This window comes from Rhodamnia argentea, chromosome 11 (assembly GCF_020921035.1).
Source record: "Rhodamnia argentea isolate NSW1041297 chromosome 11, ASM2092103v1, whole genome shotgun sequence".
In the NCBI taxonomy this organism is placed as follows: domain Eukaryota; kingdom Viridiplantae; phylum Streptophyta; class Magnoliopsida; order Myrtales; family Myrtaceae; genus Rhodamnia; species Rhodamnia argentea.
In genome coordinates, this window is record NC_063160.1 from 20,978,982 (window position 1) to 20,998,277 (window position 19,296).

At 40.3% G+C, this 19,296-nt stretch overlaps 3 protein-coding genes across 5 annotated transcripts; all 3 read right to left on the reverse strand.

Annotated features, from left to right (window-relative positions):
- Positions 1-753: 753 nt before the first annotated feature.
- LOC115735814 (protein DETOXIFICATION 46, chloroplastic) lies at positions 754-6,699 on the reverse strand. 2 transcript variants are annotated; one of them, XM_030667231.2, is made up of 15 exons: positions 6,511-6,699; positions 5,955-6,449; positions 5,684-5,778; positions 5,221-5,329; positions 4,998-5,053; positions 4,436-4,491; positions 3,732-3,870; positions 3,499-3,636; positions 3,350-3,418; positions 3,138-3,248; positions 2,847-2,975; positions 2,069-2,146; positions 1,436-1,507; positions 1,290-1,352; positions 754-1,216 (listed from the first exon to the last, which is right to left on the reverse strand). In XM_030667231.2, exons 2-15 carry the CDS (start codon positions 6,403-6,405, stop codon positions 1,115-1,117), a joined length of 1,668 nt encoding a protein of 555 aa, XP_030523091.1. In that variant the 5' UTR covers positions 6,406-6,449; positions 6,511-6,699; the 3' UTR covers positions 754-1,114. The 2 variants fall into 2 exon arrangements, with proteins under 2 accessions (XP_030523091.1, XP_048128433.1); XM_048272476.1 differs by lacking the exon at positions 6,511-6,699 and having other exon boundaries at positions 5,955-6,504.
- A 1,606-nt stretch (positions 6,700-8,305) lies between these two features.
- LOC115735815 (protein DETOXIFICATION 46, chloroplastic) lies at positions 8,306-12,778 on the reverse strand. The gene is given in 13 exon segments (XM_048272477.1): positions 8,306-8,769; positions 8,856-8,918; positions 9,025-9,096; positions 9,412-9,489; positions 9,569-9,697; positions 9,859-10,137; positions 10,259-10,396; positions 10,500-10,638; positions 10,863-10,918; positions 11,143-11,198; positions 11,431-11,539; positions 11,850-11,944; positions 12,325-12,778. Coding segments are annotated over 13 exon segments (1,770 nt in total). The 3' UTR covers positions 8,306-8,667.
- Positions 12,779-14,340: 1,562 nt separating this feature from the next.
- Positions 14,341-18,984, reverse strand: LOC115735816 (SH3 domain-containing protein 2-like). Of its 2 annotated transcripts, none has more exons than XM_030667233.2 (10): positions 18,801-18,984; positions 17,668-17,790; positions 17,479-17,548; positions 17,231-17,382; positions 16,730-16,831; positions 16,305-16,505; positions 16,150-16,212; positions 15,904-16,053; positions 15,741-15,815; positions 14,341-14,789 (listed from the first exon to the last, which is right to left on the reverse strand). In XM_030667233.2, exons 1-10 carry the CDS (start codon positions 18,858-18,860, stop codon positions 14,673-14,675), a joined length of 1,113 nt encoding a protein of 370 aa, XP_030523093.1. In that variant the 5' UTR covers positions 18,861-18,984; the 3' UTR covers positions 14,341-14,672. The 2 variants fall into 2 exon arrangements, with proteins under 2 accessions (XP_030523093.1, XP_030523095.1); XM_030667235.2 differs by having other exon boundaries at positions 17,668-17,778; positions 18,800-18,920.
- Between the last annotated feature and the right edge of the window lie 312 nt (positions 18,985-19,296).

The following is a 19,296-nucleotide window of genomic DNA, read 5'->3' on the forward strand; positions in this document are numbered from 1 at the left end:
ATGTAAGTCTCTGTTTGTTTAGCGAAAAAAAAAAATGATTTAGAAAATATTTTACAAAAAATGATTGCTTGTATCGTATAAAATAATTAATTAATGAAAAATATTTCTGCTGTCGACAACAATCTATGTCTAAAAATATTCATGAACAATGAAAATATTTTTACTTTCATTCATTTTTGTTAGCGATACAATCATTTTTAGAAAAATAATTTTCAAATTATTTATTTTTCAAAAAACAAACAAAGCTTAAATGTATTGCGCATACACAAGTCTGGGGATTTTTGGCCTCATAATTTTTTTTAGGTAAATGTGTCAAGGATACAAGATTGGGATTTTTGGCGTAACAAAAAGAATGTAAGTAAATACATCATATTCCGCATAATTTGAGGTTTTTGGTAGTTTTTTCCTTTCATTAATTTAGTACGAAAAAAGCAATCCCCTCCCCAGTCCCCCCAACCAAAAATAAGAGAGGGCACCTTCTCCAAACCTGTTAAGAGTGTTGACACCAAGTGCAAGTTTAAACAGGCGGTATGTACATTTCCGCTAAATTTTAGAGAACCTGTGGAGCTATTCCGCATAATGATTTGCAAAACGCTCTCTTTTCTCCGAATGTCTGGTACTTAACCCAGAACTGAGCAACCCAGATGGAGCAACTAGGGTCGAACTGTCGACTACGTTACTAAATTATAGGTTACGACTAATGATAAGCCGGAAAGAAGTAATCACACTCACAGTATCAAGATTGGAGCCAGATTTGAATAAATAGCTTCTACTATTAAAAGAGAAGTAGCCTCAGTCGTATCACCTCCAATAGGGTAATCCTATTGTCTATCCTATTACGATACAGTTACATTAAGATGCAGACGGACCCCATTTTTTGGTAGAAGAAGCAAAAAAGAGCTTTAAGAAACTGCCTTGCTTAATGCTCTTGGCCTCTTCGAGGCACAAAGAATGGAATAACCCTAACCCAATGTGAGGAAACGGATTAACCACTTACCATGCATATGGTGGATTAGATGGCTGAGAAGCGCGAGAAGTCACTTGGTGGCACCTTTATCCAGACCATCCGACAAGTATTAATACTGAGCACATGCCTCATTGAATGATTTATAAGCTAAGTAGCTTTTAGCTTGTGCAGTTTATAATGGCTCAGATCTTCCGTGTACAGTACACTGTTGGGAGAAGTAAGGCGCCGCAGGGCGAGAAAGAACCGAGCCTGAAATTTTTTTCTCCATTTAAGATGTGCCTCGGACAAAATGCATGAATATGAGCAGGGGTGTCAACCTTACCCATTGAAATCCCGATAGTGCATACCAACATCCTGCCAAACCCAACCCTTTACTGCTTACGAGCTGGTAACAAAATCGAAAGGTCAGTGAACTTTTCAAATGACCTAGTTCTATAATGACGTATGGCAAAAGAAAAATCAGCTTACCAACAGCAGAAGTGCGCCCAGAGTAAAGCATACGCTCATGGATGCACTGATAAATCTAAGATCTCTCCCAGCCTAGCAGGCATACAAGCAGTTTTATAACATTACGGTGAAAGTGATAGATACTTGCATATGCATGCAATGCTACTCTATGTCGCTCAGGTACGAGGCTTCAAGCAAAATCAACATGGGTAAGGCAGAGAGACATGCACAATAACCTGAGCACCTAACAAACACATAATCAAGGTCCCCATAGCTAGACATTCTTCAAATAAGCCCATACGGAGGACGTCGACAGTCCACGGAGCGCAGAGGCATGGAGGCGAATGGCCAGTCTATGCCTATACCCTATCCAACTGGCACCATCCTTAGAAAGCAGAAACTACACTGGTAGCTCTTAACGCATATAATAGAACTACAGATCAATCATAAGAAGGCAAGAGAAGATTATGTCAGCCAAAGAGCCTTATCTTTGTCTTTTTAACTGATAGGATGCCACAAGCCAGAGAAGGTCTGAATAACCGAAGAGTTGAAACATAAGATCAACAAGAATCCTACAGTAACATGCAGTGATCTTTGATTCACTGTAAAAGGAACAAGAGAGCTCGCAAAAATACATAATGATAACATTCTCACCAGCAATGTACCCTCGAGGCTGTGTGTGGGTGGTGTGACGGCTAATGCCATGTAGAATGGAATTAACACCTTGTGCATCTGAATATAAACAAGGAATTCAAAGAAAATCAGATACTTGATATCCAGAAGAGATGGGGAATTTACGATTTGTTCATCAACAAATTTTCTTGAAGCAATTTTTGGCAACATTCAGTAACGTAAAAAGCAATTCTATTTGGATACATAAGCTACACCATAATCAGAAAAAACTTTCTAGCCTCCGGATAATAACATGCATATGATCGTCTAAATATAAGAAAATGCATGGAATAAATGCGGCCATTGAGTCAATTTAAAATTTAATTTGCTCGTTATAGCTATGAGGAAACAAGAGTGCTAGTCCAACTGCTCCTACATCGTTTTGAAATTCAATTGTAAGGAAGAATTATAAAACTGAATTCAGGCTTCCGTAGCACAGTTTGGTGAAACTATATGGGCCATACCCAGCCGCAATTTATACAAAACTATAAGCATGACTTCCATGTTCACAATTTACCATAATCACTTACCATAATGTAAATAATCTGTTATCATGAACTACACCCTAAACCTAAATTATTTAAGGGTGGAGCCAAACAATTTTGATACTAACCAGCAGCTTTTATAATAATATCCTTGAGTATACCAGGCAGGCTTCTCTTGATATTGTTCATTTGTCAACTAACGAATGACAACATAATAAAACAGCTGATTCCGGTGACGACAACGTATTCAGAGTCTTGAAAGTTTGCACGCTAACCTCTTTTATGACATTTTGATCGGGTGTAAAGATGTAAGGAAACTGCCAAGGCACAAAAGTTCCAATGCTTCCCAAAATGATTCCGAGAATGCCGCCAATGATCACAAGAGACTTCAGCAATGTTCGAGCCTGTTTTGACACCAAGACATCTTGAGAATAGTACAATTAACAAAGACAAAATATTAGCTCATAGGGGCAGAGTGGCATTGACTAAGATAGAACTTAGAGCATAACTTTGCACTAGGGAGAATAAAATGACACAAAAACCATAGTAAGATAGCCACCAGTCACCTTTTCCAGACTCCGATTGATTCCATATATTAGCTCAGGCATAAATGATTGTGCGGTTTGAGATAAAGGCTCACCCCATACTGTACACATGCAAAGTGTTTGAACCATTACCTGAATTGAGTACAATTAGTGAAAGCAAGAAACACTTGGTTTCTCACAAATAAGCAGCCAAACTTGAGAAGATAACAATTGTCATTGTCAACGGAATAAACCTGATGAGCGGCCACAGTAATTGTGCCCATAGATGTAGCAAAGTATGTAAGAAGTGTATAAAAGGCCACCTGAAAAAGGTAAGTTCTCTTTTATGCACTGAAGTAGTTATGTGAAACCAAGGAAAGCCACATATAGTGCAAGACAAAACCTTTGAGATCATAGTAATGAACACGGGAGCAGCAAGCACAAATATTGACAAAAGTTCATCAGCTGATGGTACAGAGATTGCAAACGCATTGTATCCTTTCTTGTTTAGAGCAGCCATCATCATATAACCTGCAACAACCTAGAAAGTGTTCTGTTTAGCAAAGATCGCACAGATGAGATTACATTCCCCGACTTTTAAAAGGCACATTACGAGTATTTCAACATTTATCATACTTGTGAAGCCATTGTTGCCCATGCGGCACCAGCAATGCCATAACCTAACACGCTGCAGAGGATGATATCACCAATTCCATTTATGGCACTGGCGGCGGCCAGAGCCTTCAGGGGTCCCCATGAATCTTTCATGCCAAGGCTGAAAAAGAATGGAGAGCTTCAGGAAAAGAAAAGGCTACCCAAAAAAGTATGTCTACAATTTCCAAGAGAAAGGAAAAGGAAAAGGAGTTGTAAAGGAAAGGGAAAAAGCTACCCTAGAAGTACGCCTAGAATTTCCAGTAGAGAGAAAAAAGAAAAGCTACGCTCAGGTTCTTTAGCTGAAGAGGAAAGAGAGTTGCATTATTAATTCAATATGCCAAACTAATGAAAGACAGTGCAAAACTATGCATAACTCAGGGTATATGAGGTTAAGCCTCAGTAGTACGATTGCTCAGTTACTGCATTTACTTCAAAATGAGTCCAACCACACAGATGCCTTATGCCTTATTGCTTTTGAATCCAGCATCAACTCAAACTTGTGTACGAACTATAAGGTCCACCAAACTACTGCATAAACCCTCTTGAGTAGATTTAACCAAAAGCATAGTCCTATCCAAGACGGTATGTACTAGCAGGTCAGGGAGTTAAATGTGAATTAAAAGAGAGGCCAATTAAGAAGAGCTGATCCAATAGATAAATACATGGAGGGACAAAACTATTCGCACCTTGCACTTTGAGCAACCCAACCAACGAGAACTGCTGGCCATGCTAAGCCTCGAATCTAACAATTCAAACAATTCTGTTCAGTTAAAATGAGATTGAAAACATATTCATCAAACTAAAATATCACGATCGTCAAGTACAGCAAATTAGAAAATCTCAGAGGTAAATAATTATCATGATGTACCAAGCATGATTGAGAGAAACTTGCGAGGTTGACTTGATCAAGCAGGATAAATCATTTTGGGATTGCAGGTCTCACTTAACAATCTTTGCCTAACAGATAGTGATAGATTAGTACTCGCTTTGCCAAATAATATATACTTTTCCAATATCTCAAGGTTTCCATCAACATATACTGCCAAACGTCTTCCAGCGATCCATGACTTTAAAATGATCACGAAGAAGAAGGCAGACATTTGAAGTAAGACCGCCTCTCAAGCCCTACTTTGATGTTATGATTTTGGGGTATATTAGAAGAATAAAGGGCATTGGAATTTATCAACTTGAAACAATGGCCATTCTATACCAGAGTCAGGAAACGGGGTGCAAAAAAGGTAAGTGAACCTGAGCATAAGTATTTGCTGCAGGGACAATATGCATATTCTTTGGCCCAGCAAAAGCTGCAAACATGGGAAAAAATTTAATGAGTCAACTAGTTGTCTCTTCTCTGCCTGCTTTAATCTTCTAATTGGCAACACGTCATACAAAATTGTATGATAAACAAAAGAAGCGACAGATAAAATGTTAAAATATCACAGGAATTGTGGGACAAAGCAGTCTCAAGTACCAGCTAATGCCCAAGGACCAAAGAATATCGTGAAGAGGAGCATCAAGAAGCCACAAGTCAATCCAACAAAGAGCAAGATTGATATTTGATGTTGCACCCCGTCTTTATCCTGCATGATATACTACCGGCCATGAGTATTTGCATAATGAAAACTTTCATGTCTCCTTGAAAGGCATCCAACCCGATAATCTGCCTATGCTTACCAAACGATTCAAAACAAGGAAATATGCTTTCATTTCCCGCATTCCACAACAAAACATGTCGAAAATTTCAAAAGCCAGACAGGTTACTTCAAACTCGCCCCAGATACATAGAAAACGATGTTTTAGTATCTGAAACGGAAAAATCCCAAGGATGCGGCTGGAAACAAACTGATGCTCCAGCAGATGCAATTTGCATGGCTACACCTAAGCAATTATCAATAACGCTATGACAAGTTCTACTCGTTCAAGGAAAGTATTACCTGTTTCGCCAGAGAAGTAGCTACCATATTCGAGGTAGCAATTGAGAGGAACATGAACACGTAGCTGGTATAATCGCAAAGCACTGTTCCAGGACCTGCAGTCGAAAGCACAGCATCATGTTCTTGCACATAAGTACCGCTCTGCAGTTATGGAAAACCAGAAAGAATCCTCTCTGTTCAGAGCAAAAAGGACAAAGCTCAGGAGGTCGCCTAAGTTCTTCTCTCCAGCAAATAACTCATTCTGAGAAAAGCAAAAGGTTTATCGAGCTACCTAGCGCAGCGAGCTCAATCGAGCTTCCCTGACCGATGACGGCAGTATCAATTAGACTCATCAAAGGCCCACAAATCCATAAACCAGTCGCTGGGCCCGCGAACACCATAATCTCCTTCATTTGACCCCACAAACTCTGGTCCGACAACCCACTCCTCTTCGCCTCCGCCTCCTCACCAAACGACGGCGACAGGGGAACAGCGTCATCACTCCCAGCGGACGTCTCAGCTTCGCCCTCGGCGATCTCATGGCTGGGGCTAACGCAAGCAGTAGCGAGCCGATCCCGAGCGCGCTTCGCCTCCAAGAAGCGGGAGCTCGACAAGACTCGAGCAGTCGGGCAACGAGGAGGGCGGGAGCAGAGAGGAGGGGGACTGAGGAAGGGAAACGAGCGATCGGAGAAGCGTCTGGGGATGGGAGTGTGGAGGGGAATGCGATGAGAGTGAATCTGCATTGTTCTTCAGGTTAGGTCGCCGGAAACAGGGACGAAGACGGAAGCTGAGAAGAGAGAAAAGTTGGTGGTGAATCCTTCTTCTGTATCGGAACCACAAGAAAGAAGACGATGTTTGGCGGGCGGAGAGCGCGTGTTGCGTGGGGCTCTCTCCCTCTCGCTTGCTCTCGGCCAGTGGCCTGTCATATTATACATATACATAGAATCCAAAAAGAAGTGCAGGGCCATGGCAGGAATTGGAGAAGGGGCACTTGGTTCGATTCTAACCGTTATTCCTCAAATCCTTTGGCGTTTGCTTCGATTGTTTCATTCGACTTGATTTGATTGGGCTTTGGCACATTCGATTTCCCCTTTTTCATTATAATCGAGCGATGTCCCGATCGATTTTATCCTATCAACTTATGCATCTTTCCTATCAATTTCGTAAGACGTATTCCTCTCATGTCTTCGGATGTTACGCTTAAAAGAAATTGGATACGATTTACATTATCGGGCATATTCTAAACCGACCGGTCTTTGAAACGCCGGAGTCCCTTTTATAAGTTACGACTACAAAATGTATCTTGTACCTTTAACACCAAAACCATCTGGGAAGATGTTACAATAGGAATAAACCTATGGTTCCTACCTAGGAGGGGACGCGTTGCGCCTTTTTGGTTTTTTTACGGTCGGATCGAAAAACCAATCACCCCCATAATAAACTCTGCAAGCTTCTGGTCACTGGAAAGAGACAAATCTTTTACGTCAGGAAAAAACAGAGACCGTTCATCTATAGAGCCACTTTTGGCAACAAAAAATCTGATTACTCCATGCACCAAGTTCCAAAAAGCATATGCGCATCGACCGCCTATCTTTCTTGACCCGGAAAGGAAATTATGATCCCGCGGAATGAGAATTTGTCAATACGATTGATGTCTCCGCGGGCCCACATTTTTTGGCTTTGAGGATGCCGGACAAAGTCGCAGGGCCACGGCCATTTCGATTCATTACCCCTTTCTGTCACGCTGCACCGCAAACGGGTAGATTGGGTCGGATCAAAAATAATCTGACGTAAATAGATTCATTTAATTTTGACAAAAAAAAAAGATCCATTAAATTGATTTAAACCATTTTTATGTGATATGGATGTAGTAACTCATAACTAACTTGACTCGTATAGTTAAAATACTTCTATATCTAATTTAATTTAGAAAAACTCATACTCAAATTGAACTGATAACACGGAGCGATTAAGTGCTAGATCAGAGAGTAAGATTAATAGAGGATCATAGAAGCGAATTGAGTTTGAGTAAATTGTGAACCTTTTAACTAGGTGTGGAAAAGTGGGCTTAGAACCCATATTTTAAACCATATTTAATGGTGTGGGTCATAAATAGATTGGTTTAAGTTTTAAAAATAAGCTTAAGCGGATCATAATTTAATGATTTTAAATAGGTTATAAACGAGTTAGTTATCTAATAAGTTTTTTTTTTGGATCAAAAGTTATCTAATAAGTTTAAGTGAGTAGTGAGCAAGTCATGTTTTTAAATTAAATTAATATTTTTTTTCATTATTTTTTTATTTTTTTCTTTCTTTTCCTTTTTTTCTATGAAATCCGATAAGGGTAACTTGCTGCCAATCGCCGTCGGCCAACCCCTCGCCCGACATAGAAAAGAAAGAAAGAAAGAAAATAAAAAAAAAATCTGAATTTTCTTTAAAAAAATTATTAAAATTGTCAACAGTGTTTGACAATAAGTGTTTTCTAAAATATTATAAGAAACATTCTTTTTCTAAATTGGATTAAATATTAAAGTGTTTTAGTAATATGAGTCGGGTTGGACATGGTCTCTAGGTTTATAGTGCATGAAAATGCGTTAAAATGAATTAAATGGGACAATATGAGTCGGACCATTTTCGACCCGACCCACACATTTGATGGCTCTACTATTAACACCCATATTATTTTGGCTCTAGCTATTTTAAATCAATTTATGACCTATTTACTGAATATAACCAACCAACATAACAACCCAGCTCCTCAAATATCTATTAAGAAATGGATCTATGAACCATTTTGACATGTCTAATCAAAAGTCGGAAACAATCAAACGGCAATAGACTGCGCCTTTTAATACTTTGTCCAACTTAGCATGTACAGATTCACGGAAATTCTCACCTATGTACAAAATTCTCTCCTTCGGAAATTTCATTAGCTCAATTCAATGACTTCCTCCTGCTTCATGATCGTTTATCTGTTGACCGGACGAATTAGACATGGATGTGAAGCTACATAGCTCCCAAGTCGCTCGGCTTGTATTTGCCTGAATCATTGTCGTGAAGTACGCCATCTGAAGATAGCAGGCGTTGGAGAGCGAGGAAAAACCGAGCCTGACATTATCACATGAAGAAGCCGAATCCACATAAATACATGTTCTACAGGAAAGAGAAGCCAAGGAGCAAGAATTTAGCCATACCCATTGAAATCCTACAAGTGCACACCAGCAACCTGGCAATCCATATCCTTTGCTGCTCAATAGCTTCAACAAAAAGTAGCCAGAAATGTTAGGGCAATCAGATAAAAAACAAAAAAACGTTGAAGACATCATAAAATTTCATAGTAGGAAAGTAAGCCCAGACCCCTACCGAGAGCAACAAAGCACCCAAGGAAAAGCATCCAATCGTTGACAAACTTATGTATTTAAGATCTCGTCCAGCCTGCATCGAACAAACAAGCGGGGTTCTGTTAGGAACTCCTTTTATGAGGAAGTTAACTACTTTGATGACAGATAGAGCAATTCGGCACGTCATAGGATTTGAGAATTACTTAGCTTCCTTTCCTTTCTCTATCCTTCAATACCACTTTTTTTTATTATCTCAAACTCTCAGCAATTTGGCGTGATATGATACTAGCGCATGTTGTTTCGGGAGTTTACTAAGGTTTTGAAGTAGATGCACAAACAACTAATGCAAAACTGGAGTTGCAAGCGCAAATGCAAATATCCTAATGCAGTCGGATTACTGTAGACGTACCAGCAATGTGCCCTCGAGGCTATGAGTGCAGGGCGTCACTGCTAATGCCATAAAGAATGGTATCAACACCTTGTGCATCTGAGACACAAAGTTGATCAATCAGAAAGAACAGACTAACAACGACGCATACTCCCAATTTGCAAATCTCATGACTAACCTCTTGGATGACACTTTCATCATGTGTAAAGATAGTGGGAGAGAACCAAGGAACAGATGCCCCAATTGTTCCAATTACCAATCCACATATCATGCCAATAATTAGCAGTGATTTTAGCAGTAACCTGGCCTGTTTGACATTGCTAGACTTAAGAAAATCTATTTCCAGAGAAAAAGAAAAACTTATGCAGGACATTCAACAGAAAAAGGTAGCAAGAAATACAAGGTAGCTGTTATACTCCTAGACAAGATAAAAAAATAATGCTTCGGTTGGGATAGGGCATCACTTACCTTTGCCAAATTTCGAGTGGCTCCAACCATCATCTCAGGCATAAATGATTGGGCTGTTTGAGATAGAGGCCCACCCCATACAACACACATGCTGTACATTTGATTCATGACCTATAGGGAACAATAAGATTAGGTAAATTACATCAGTTCCTCTTGTACAGGATCCTATACACAGAAAACAATTTAGCCAGAGTGCAATATTATCCTCACCTGATGAGCCGCCACAACATGCGTGCCCATAGATGTTGCAAAATAGATAATTAGGGAGTAAAAACCCACCTGAATCGTCAAAAACATATGAAACGTATTGGAATAGTCTCAGCATGAAGTAAAATTGAATGAACAATTTGATTCTCACGCAATTTTAACAACATAACAGCGTTGAGTGACTCTAACCCACCTTTGACATTGATGAGGTAAAAACTGGAGCAGCCAGCCCAATTATCATCAGAAGTTCACTGGCCGATGGAATAGTAAGGGCAAAAGAATTATAGCCTTTCTCATTTAGAGATTCAATCATCATATAGGCAGCAACAACCTATAAGATGAGTTGATAAATGGGTGCAAATGAGCTCACTAACAACTTTGAAAATGTCGAGGATGCACAAACAAGAGCACAACATATTGTGCAGGTTACATACTTGAGATACCATGGTAGCCCATGCTGCACCAGCTATTCCATAGCCCATAAGGCTGCAGAGGAGTATGTCACCAACTCCATTTATGACAGTAGCAATGCCTAGGGCCTTTAGCGGTCCCCATGAATCTTTCATGCCCAGACTGGGAAACAAGAGATCAATCAGAACCGGAAGACAAGATTGGAATGATCAAGTCTACCACTTAAAATCAGACAAGGCACAAAAATAACTACATGCCATTTTATCTGGACAACAAAGTCAGTAATTGACCTCTCAGTCATTTCAATAGGGACAAAGTACCTAGTAACCAGCATTTTGCAAGTTAATGAACATTCTTGGGTGCATAGATTAAGGGTCAGAAAGTACCTCGCACTTTGAGCAACCCATCCAACGAGAACTGCTGGCCATGCCAAGCCTCGTATCTAATAAAAAAATGGAATCCTGTTTAAACCAAAGGTGGCCCGCTTATTTGCAAGCAGCTATTGAGCCCAAAATTCAGAAGAGGCCTTCCATAAGATACAGAAGAACCATATAAAATAAGAACTCATTTGCATTTCTGAGCCATTGGTTCAGATTGGATGATAACGATGCAGACGGCAAAGAGCAAAGCATTTCTCCCCGAAAATCAAACTTGTAAAAGAAGAACCTGGACATATGTGTTGGCAGCTGGGACAATGTGTGCATTTTTGGGTCCTGTAAAAGCTGGAAAAGACGTCAACAAAGAACAGATTAGTCCACATTTCCTTCTTTTTGAAATGCCCACAGGCCTCGCTCCCTCCTTACTGCCTAGCATGATATAAATGGGAAAAAAAAAGAAAGGAAAAGGGCTTTTATTTTTTGGAAAAGGTAAATGGAGGAACAAAACTAGATAGTCAGAGAAAAGCAGCAGCAAATGAATTCTAATCAGCTAGCCAGATAATCACATATGCCGTACCTGTAAGAGCCCATGTACCTAGGAATCTGGTAAACAAAAGCATTGATAAGCCACACGCCAACCCAATGAAAAGCAAGATCGATATTTGATGCTGGACTTCATTTTTGTCCTGCATAAGGAATAATTGTCTGTGAATCTCATTCAATAACATGTGAAACCATCATACCTTTTCGCTAGTCTTCTTTTGTGGCAAGAACGAAGAACCAGAAAGAGATGGACCTTGTGAACAAAAGAAACAAAAAAAGAAAAAGAAAATTGGACCTTGACTAGTGTGATGTAACGAAGATAAAATGTTTCAAGAGGAACTCCTTGATAGTGTTCACTGAACAAAATCGAAACCAAGTAATATACTAGTGGAGACCCTTACATCCATTCAATGTTGAAAATGATGATACCTCTCAACAGCACGGAGGACTAACCCGTCTGGCCAGTGAAGTGGCAACCATGTTTGTGGTAGCAATTGATAGGAACATGAACACATAGCTCACATTATCGCAGAGCACCGTCCCCGGACCTGTTTATCCATATTTTACATTAGAAAAGTTGTTGTAGTCAACAAGTCAAGAGACCATGTGATTAGCAAAGGATTGTTAAGGCATCAGCTTAAATCACTAAATAAACTGGTGACCGGACAGACCATAAGTCGAAGCCTTCAAGGAATCGGGTTCAGTATTCTATTTTCTGGTTCAAACGATGCCTCTGTTATAGGTCCTCGCCTATGGTGCTCCTCAGAAAATCCTCTGTTTCAATTTTCAGTATGTATACAAATGGAATCCTATTAACCCTGGTACAAGCTTTTAACTCTCTGAAAAATTTCCACCGCTTATCCTTGCTAAATAGTTCCTGTAGCCAAACTAGCAATCCAAAACAAGTTGGTGATAGTTGAGAAATCACCTAAAGCTGCAAGCTCGATGGAGCTTCCTTGACCAATGACCGCAGTGTCGATGAGGCTCATCAATGGCCCGCATATCCACAGACCGGTCGCAGGACCCGAAAACTTCACGATTTCCATGATTTGATTCCACAAGCTCTGATTCGCCAGTTCCCCTCTCGTCGCCCTCTCGTCAATCCTCTCTTTTTCATCAAAATCGTTCTCTCTTGTCTTTGACTTGTAAGTATCACCCAGTATTTCGCTAGAACTAGAATTGAGACAAGCCGTGATAAACTTGTTGGTAAACTGTGTAGGAGCGAGAATGCGCAAATCTGAAGTGGCCTGACCATGAAAAGAGTTGGATTTAAGCGAATAGAGGGGCCGCTTCTTGGGGAGGATCATGCTATGATGAAGAAAATTCATGGCAGGGATCAGGAGAGGAGTAAGGGGAGGTTGAGCTAGGGTTCTAAGCTTCATGTTTGCACAGTGAAAATTGAAGAGAAAGGAGAGCAAGGAAGACAGAGAAGTATTAAGCAGTTCCTTCACTTGGAGTCGGTGCAGACATGGAATGAGCCCCGAGAAAACGGGTTTGGCGGGTTGGCATTACCGGAAAACGACCAGGCCAACCAACTTCTCTCTCTCTCTCTCTCTCTCTCTCTCTCTCTCTCTCTCTCTCTATATGTCGGATTATTGCAGAAGGCAAAGACAATCCATAATTTAGGAAATTATGTCCGACAGCAAACGTGAATTGCGATTTCCCCCCAAATTTTCGGCACTTATACTGAGTTGCCCCTAACTTTAAATTGGTTGCAGAGAACAGTACTAACATTACAAGACACAATACAGTCTACACAATTTGTTTATTCGCACAAATTAATTGATGACTCTATAAGTCAACTATTTTGCTTGTTAAAATACGATGTTTTAGTGCTACTATCGCTTTATCAGAGACATAGTACATAATGGCACGTGGTAAGCACATTACCCGTAGGGACTATGCCAAAAGCCTCAAGCATGTATCACGAGAGGGCATGACGTGCCTTGCATAGGTAGGACAAGTGACGAGAACTTCGATTTCGTGTTTGGCAGGAGATGTTCACGACCGGAACAGGCACATCCGCAGGGGCGATACAGTGGGCTCTAGCGGAGCTCATCAACCATCCCCGACGTATTGAACAAAGCAAGAGAAAAAATTGACTCCGTCACAGGAAACAAGAGGTTGGTCAAGGAGTCAGACGTGCCTAATCTTCACTATCTCCAAGCAATTGTCAAGGAGACTCTGAGGCTTCACCCATCAGGCCCCCTCTTCCCAAGAGACTACACTCAACACTGCAAAATCGGAGGCTACGACGTCCCCGCGAACACGAGGCTCATTGTCAATGCGTTGTCGATAGGGAAAGACCCCAATTACTGGGAAAATCCAGTGGATTTTGTGCCTATGAGATTCATCAATGGAAGTGGAAGGAGCCAAATAGATGTGAGGGGACAGCATTACGAGCTTTTGCCATTTGGGAGTGGAAGGAGAAGCTGTCCTTGAACTTCTCTGGCTCTACAAGTGATCCACACTACTCTCGCCGGATTAGTCCAATGCTTTGACTAAAAAGTGGTTAACGGCAAGGACGATTCATCGGACCTGACCGAAGCTGCCAGGATTGCTCTTCAGTGGTTAACGGCAAGGACAATTCAGCGGACATGACCAAAGCTGCCGGGATTGCTCTTCTTATGGCTCATCCCTTGATTTGTGCTCCTATAGCCCGTGACCGTGATATACCCTTCTTAACAATCTAATCAACGTGACACGTTTGGTCGGATCATGTTCATCCTGGTGTATCTGATGGCTCCGATGAAATTGGTGCACATTGCCCATGTCAAGGCTAATTGAAGTTTCTAGTCTAGTTTATATCCTTCACTTAGGAAATGATATCTGTCCTTCACATAAAACTATCTGCATTTAACTTTAACCATGTCAATGAAATAATAACTGTCCTCAACATAGAATTTTCTACATTTTCCTTTATCCTTGTCAACGAAATACAATGACATTCCAATAGATTCATACTTCGCGAAACGTTCTAATTGTTCTAGTATGACATATTTCAGCAACAGTAAAGATACGCTCCAACTACGTTAAACAATAGCTCAGAAAGGTTCCCTTGCTCACGACCAATCCACTATCCACAAGTATTGATAAGCACTCCGATCAGATTCCTCACAACAGCAATTTGAGTTGTTCCACATACTGAGAGCATCAATTTGACCCAACAAGAAGGCTAGGTGTTCCATAAATTGCACAAACACACCAATTGTACCCCAGAGTACATATCTTACACATCAAAAGCATTGATCCCCAAAAAAAGAATACTAAAGACATCTAAAATACTTCGGCCATTTTGCTTGCAAGAACACGCTCCCTTCTTTCAACATAACCAAATGGGAACCATCCCGCTTTACCTTTACATTCACCCTCCGCCCATCCATTGTTAGTCACCTGTGAAGAGCACTCGGATAATTATCCTTCCGATTTCTATTGTTGAGTCAAAAGATGAGGGAAAAATTAACTTGGGGGGAAAAAAAATTAGCAATCACGCCACACAGGGAGGAGAATACTATTCCCTGCCCATAGGCACATCAAGCATGAAGCACATTAATGGAAAGAGTAAATCTATGGACATATTCCATTAACTGTACTTGTCAGATGAAATGGGATAAAAATAAGCAGGTGAAAATATGTTAGAATCATTCATAGCCCCTCCATAGGATATTAAGATCAATCTTCGTTTTACTACCAAGTCGAAGGACGGTTAAACTTACCTACATTAATTAACCTACATAAAAGTGACAAAGTTGCAAGAACCATGTAGAAAACCCTCCACCACACACCATTTGACTACATCTTTAGCTTTCGAATATGAAAGCTTTGCCTTATTCTATTCCTGTTGTCACTCAAGCCACATTCATTTGTTAGTCCATTAATCAAAGGAAAAATCTTTTGGCAGGGTGTGAGTGACATGAACCTGTTCCGGAAACCAAATCTACTGAATGAGCTATTCTTTCCAACCAGCCAAACTACTTTATCTGCTTGCTGCAGTTTAGAATGAATACAGCAATGCCATATTATACAAGTCATATAGCACACATAAACATGATTTAACCCTTGGTCCCTACTTGACACCCTCAGTAGGGATATGAGCAGACTAAAAAACATGATGAAAAATATCATTCTAATGTTACAAGCATAATAAGACAGTCGCTAAGTCCACCGCAACATAAGTTATCATCTTAATTTTGGGCAGCTTTCGAGTTTAATTGCAATTTTGTAAACCAAATGTGTTGTGGAATCTGATGGGTTAAGAGATGTCTGAAGCTAACAGGAACAAACAATCAATTTTAGAATAAGCAATGGACTAGTACTGTCTATGTATTTGGTCAAGCAGTAAACCTTTCGGATGACGACGTAATCACCGACTGATAGATTCAGCTCTACATCAGATTCAGCTTGATATGGAAGAGTAACCTAGGAGACATTAGAAGTCTATTAGACTTACGCTCAATAACAATAGTTTAAGGATATCGAGTGACGCCTTTTCCTGTCATTCACAAACCTCTCCCAGAAAGTAACTCATTCTATCAGCAGAACCATTTTGCATATGTGATGCATAGATGCCATTGGCTACTTCATATGATGGAGATGCACACATGTTGTCCAAACTCGGGCTAGGAGGTGCTTCAATACGATGTCTTTCTGACATCATCTGTCAATTAAAGGAAAAGAAACAGAAATCAACCTAACTTAGGTCAATCAACACACCAAAGAATAAGGTAAAAAGTTTGGGAAAACACAAGTATACCTCGCCTTCAAGCTGTTCAAGTATATGAAGAACTCTCTTATGATAAATACGCTCCACTTCAACCTTCATTCAGAAAAGAGGTAAGATTTCCAGTTTGATTTTAACATCAAAAGCTAATAAAATATCAGATCCTTGTCAGATTCCAAAGGGCCTACCATGGCAATAAGCCGCTGGAGTGTAAATCTCTGTTGTTGAGCTTCAACAGCAGACATAGAAGCGGCAGCTTCTTTCCCTAATACTGCCATGTTTGACTTGAGATCTTGCAGCTTTGCTTCTGCTGCTTCCAGTTTTATAGCATTCTCAGCATTGCCTGGTGTTTCCCTCACTTTTGCTTGGCGCTTGGAAACTTCAATAGCCTGTCTAAGTTCCAGGGAAGGCTTCAGTTCACATTTTCTAGTGTCATGTTAATGCAAGTCTGCTTTTTATCTCAAGTAAAAGAGAAACTCAGTGCTTGTCTAAGAAAGATGCTATTAGAAAGCATATAAAGCATCTTTTACTAAAATTAGTATTCACATCAAGTTGTTTCAAGAAAGTGCTCATATATATTAGCCACAGAGGATGACAACATGTTCAAGAATACCTGAGATTCAGCTTCCTGTCTCATCCTGTCATATCGTAGAGCAAGATGCCGTGCTTCTTCCAAGGGAGCTCCCATTATCATCGCTCTTAATGGTTCTGCAACCTATAAATGAAGCCATAAGTGCCACAAAAAGGTAGGCAAATCAGGTTATCACCATGCATATGACATGTTGATAAGAATTTCAAAAGTGGATCCTGCCTCAAAAAATTTCTATACGAATTCAGATGATGTGAAGCTAAAGAAGCAGAACAGTATAGAAGCTGATTTTCAGACATTCTTAAAGACGGGCATTATCGTAACAAAAAGCAGTAGCACAGATAAAGTAACTTTCTTGTCTTCATTATTTTACCGGAAGCACATCAAGACTTACCCAGCTCTTACAAAAAATATTTATTCCATACATGAAACCCAAGAAAAAAATGACAGTTAAATACACAACTCCAAAGGCTCCACCTCATGATCCACAACCTGCTTATATAACAGAGAAGAATTTAGCCAAACCTGTGTCCCTAGAGCTTTCGAGAGATCCCCGCGTTCTTTCTCAATTTGAGCACGAGCCCGTCCATAACTTAAGGCAGCATTTGTTAGAGTACTACCACTGGTACAAGTACTTTCAGAACCATATTTTCTACTGTCCTCTGACAATTTTGTTCCTGTTAAATAAGATACACAAGCAGAGAAATGACGTGCTAAAAATCAGTAAGAAAGCCAAAAAAATTCGAAGATTAAAAGTAGAGCTGCAAACTGACCAATCTCAACTTGCTTTGACCCAATAACTATGTATCCTTCTGCTCCACGTACAATATCCTTTTGGAAATGCTGAAACATGAATTTACCATAAGTGTATTGGATATACAGAAAAATCCAACAACGAAGCAGCCTTATCTCTAGGGAGTGAGTATAGCATGGAAAAAGTTATTACTATTAAGGGGGAATACCTTGCCAGAGCGTGTTGATATGTAAAGCTTCTCAAGTTTCTGATGTTGCTGGAGTTCTGCCTCATCAGTGATCATGCTATCTGGCCCTCCATATCCCCCTGCTCCAAACTGCTTGAGGACAGCCTAAGGCAATAGTTAAAATTGTAAAATGCTACCTCGTCAAAGGATACACGTATAGCATATGCACTAAAGAAACTAGAGACTTGGAATTCAATCCAATGACATAGCACAATTCAATTAGAAGAGGAAAAAACATAGCTTCCCTAGAGTGAAAAGAAAATTATTGGATAAATGGCATCGGTATGTTCAAAATTTAGATTATGATTCCCATGGATATCCCCAGGTTTCCAGATTATGCCATTTTTCTAGTCCTAATGAACCTGGATATGACAAGACAGATTATCACTAAGCACAAGATGTTGATTTTCAGAGACAATATTGACGTCTTAAAGCCCTTTCTCCTGGCGTGCTTCAATCTCTGGCACTGCCTTTAGATACTGCTCTCCACTAAGAGCGAGAAGAAAAAAGTACAGCACAAGGTTGGCATCACCAAGCAGCACCCCTATTTCCTATTAGCTGCATATTCATCCTCATCTTCAAAATTCAGCGGCATTTGCCACGAGAGGAAAAAAAGGTCACATTTCGCTCCTCCAAAGCAACAGTTTGCATCATCTATTGTCTCTAGCATAGCTTTTCTGCTGACTTATTCTATTCCAATACACGTCGAGTCAAGATTGTGCCCGTACTGATTAAAGGGTTGGTGTCTGTCAACCCTCATCGGTTACATTCGCACTGACTTGTTTTCCTAGTCCTCCCGTCAAATGTATCAAGAGCTACACATTTCTGTTCGTTAGATCCGACGCTCAATGCGACTGACGAACGCAAACTCAACCAAAACTGTGCAAACACACTGACACGGCAACAGCCCACTACCAATGCAAAGTTTTAACAGGTTCGCATCGCAATGCGTCAATCGGGACAGAGACGGCATAAAGTAGCCAGAATCTGTGGCGTTTCACGCATTCCAGCAGCGATAAGCTGAGAGAGAACGCAATGACCCCGTCTCCGCATCATCAGTGGCAAAACTCACATCATCGACGTGCTTGGGCGAGAGAGAGAGAGAGAGAGAGAACCTGCTGCTGCTTGGCGACTTGTTCTCTGAGTCGAGTGGCTTGCTTTCTAAGTGCCTCCATTCACCTTCGGATGGCTCTCTGATCTCTCTCTCCAGAAGCTATGGTGTTCAGAGAGAGAGAGAGAGATTTGCATTCAAATGAGAAAGTGTGTGGGGGCACTTTCGTTCACTTTTAAGCTTCGGTCCCTTCGTCCTACGCCCTGCCGTCTCTTTTTCAAATTGGAAGTTCTTGTGGAGAGGGGTTGTATTCTACGGACGCTCTCAGGCAATTCCCCATGAATCTTCGAAGAATCAAGTGACACGTCGTATCCTCGTGTAACGGTGGATTTTCCTTGTTAGGGGCTATTATTGTATGCAATTTATTATTATTATTTAAAGAGTAATTTTCTTAAAGAAATTTCCGTCAAAATTTAAAATAGTATATAAAATTTCAGTATTTATCAAACAAATTATATACCAATTCGCATTTTGTAATCCGTATAAAGAAAGGAAATTAT

Bases quoted from the DNA above. Each gene is read 5' to 3' on its own strand.
- LOC115735814 (XM_030667231.2), bottom strand. From the start codon at position 6,405: ATGCAGATTCACTCTCATCGCATTCCCCTCCACACTCCCATCCCCAGA. The intron at 4,492-4,997 runs GTTCACTTACCT...TTGAATTGTTAG, and splicing joins CAGCAAATACTTATGCTCAG to ATTCGAGGCTTAGCATGGCC. The intron at 3,419-3,498 runs GTTTTGTCTTGC...TACCTTTTTCAG, and splicing joins TCATTACTATGATCTCAAAG to GTGGCCTTTTATACACTTCT.
- LOC115735816 (XM_030667233.2), bottom strand. From the start codon at position 18,860: ATGGAGGCACTTAGAAAGCAAGCCACTCGACTCAGAGAACAAGTCGCC. The intron at 16,832-17,230 runs GTTTGGCTAAAT...CTTCATTTATAG, and splicing joins CGAAAGCTCTAGGGACACAG to GTTGCAGAACCATTAAGAGC. The intron at 16,054-16,149 runs GTATACTTGTGT...TTTAATTGACAG, and splicing joins TTGAACAGCTTGAAGGCGAG to ATGATGTCAGAAAGACATCG.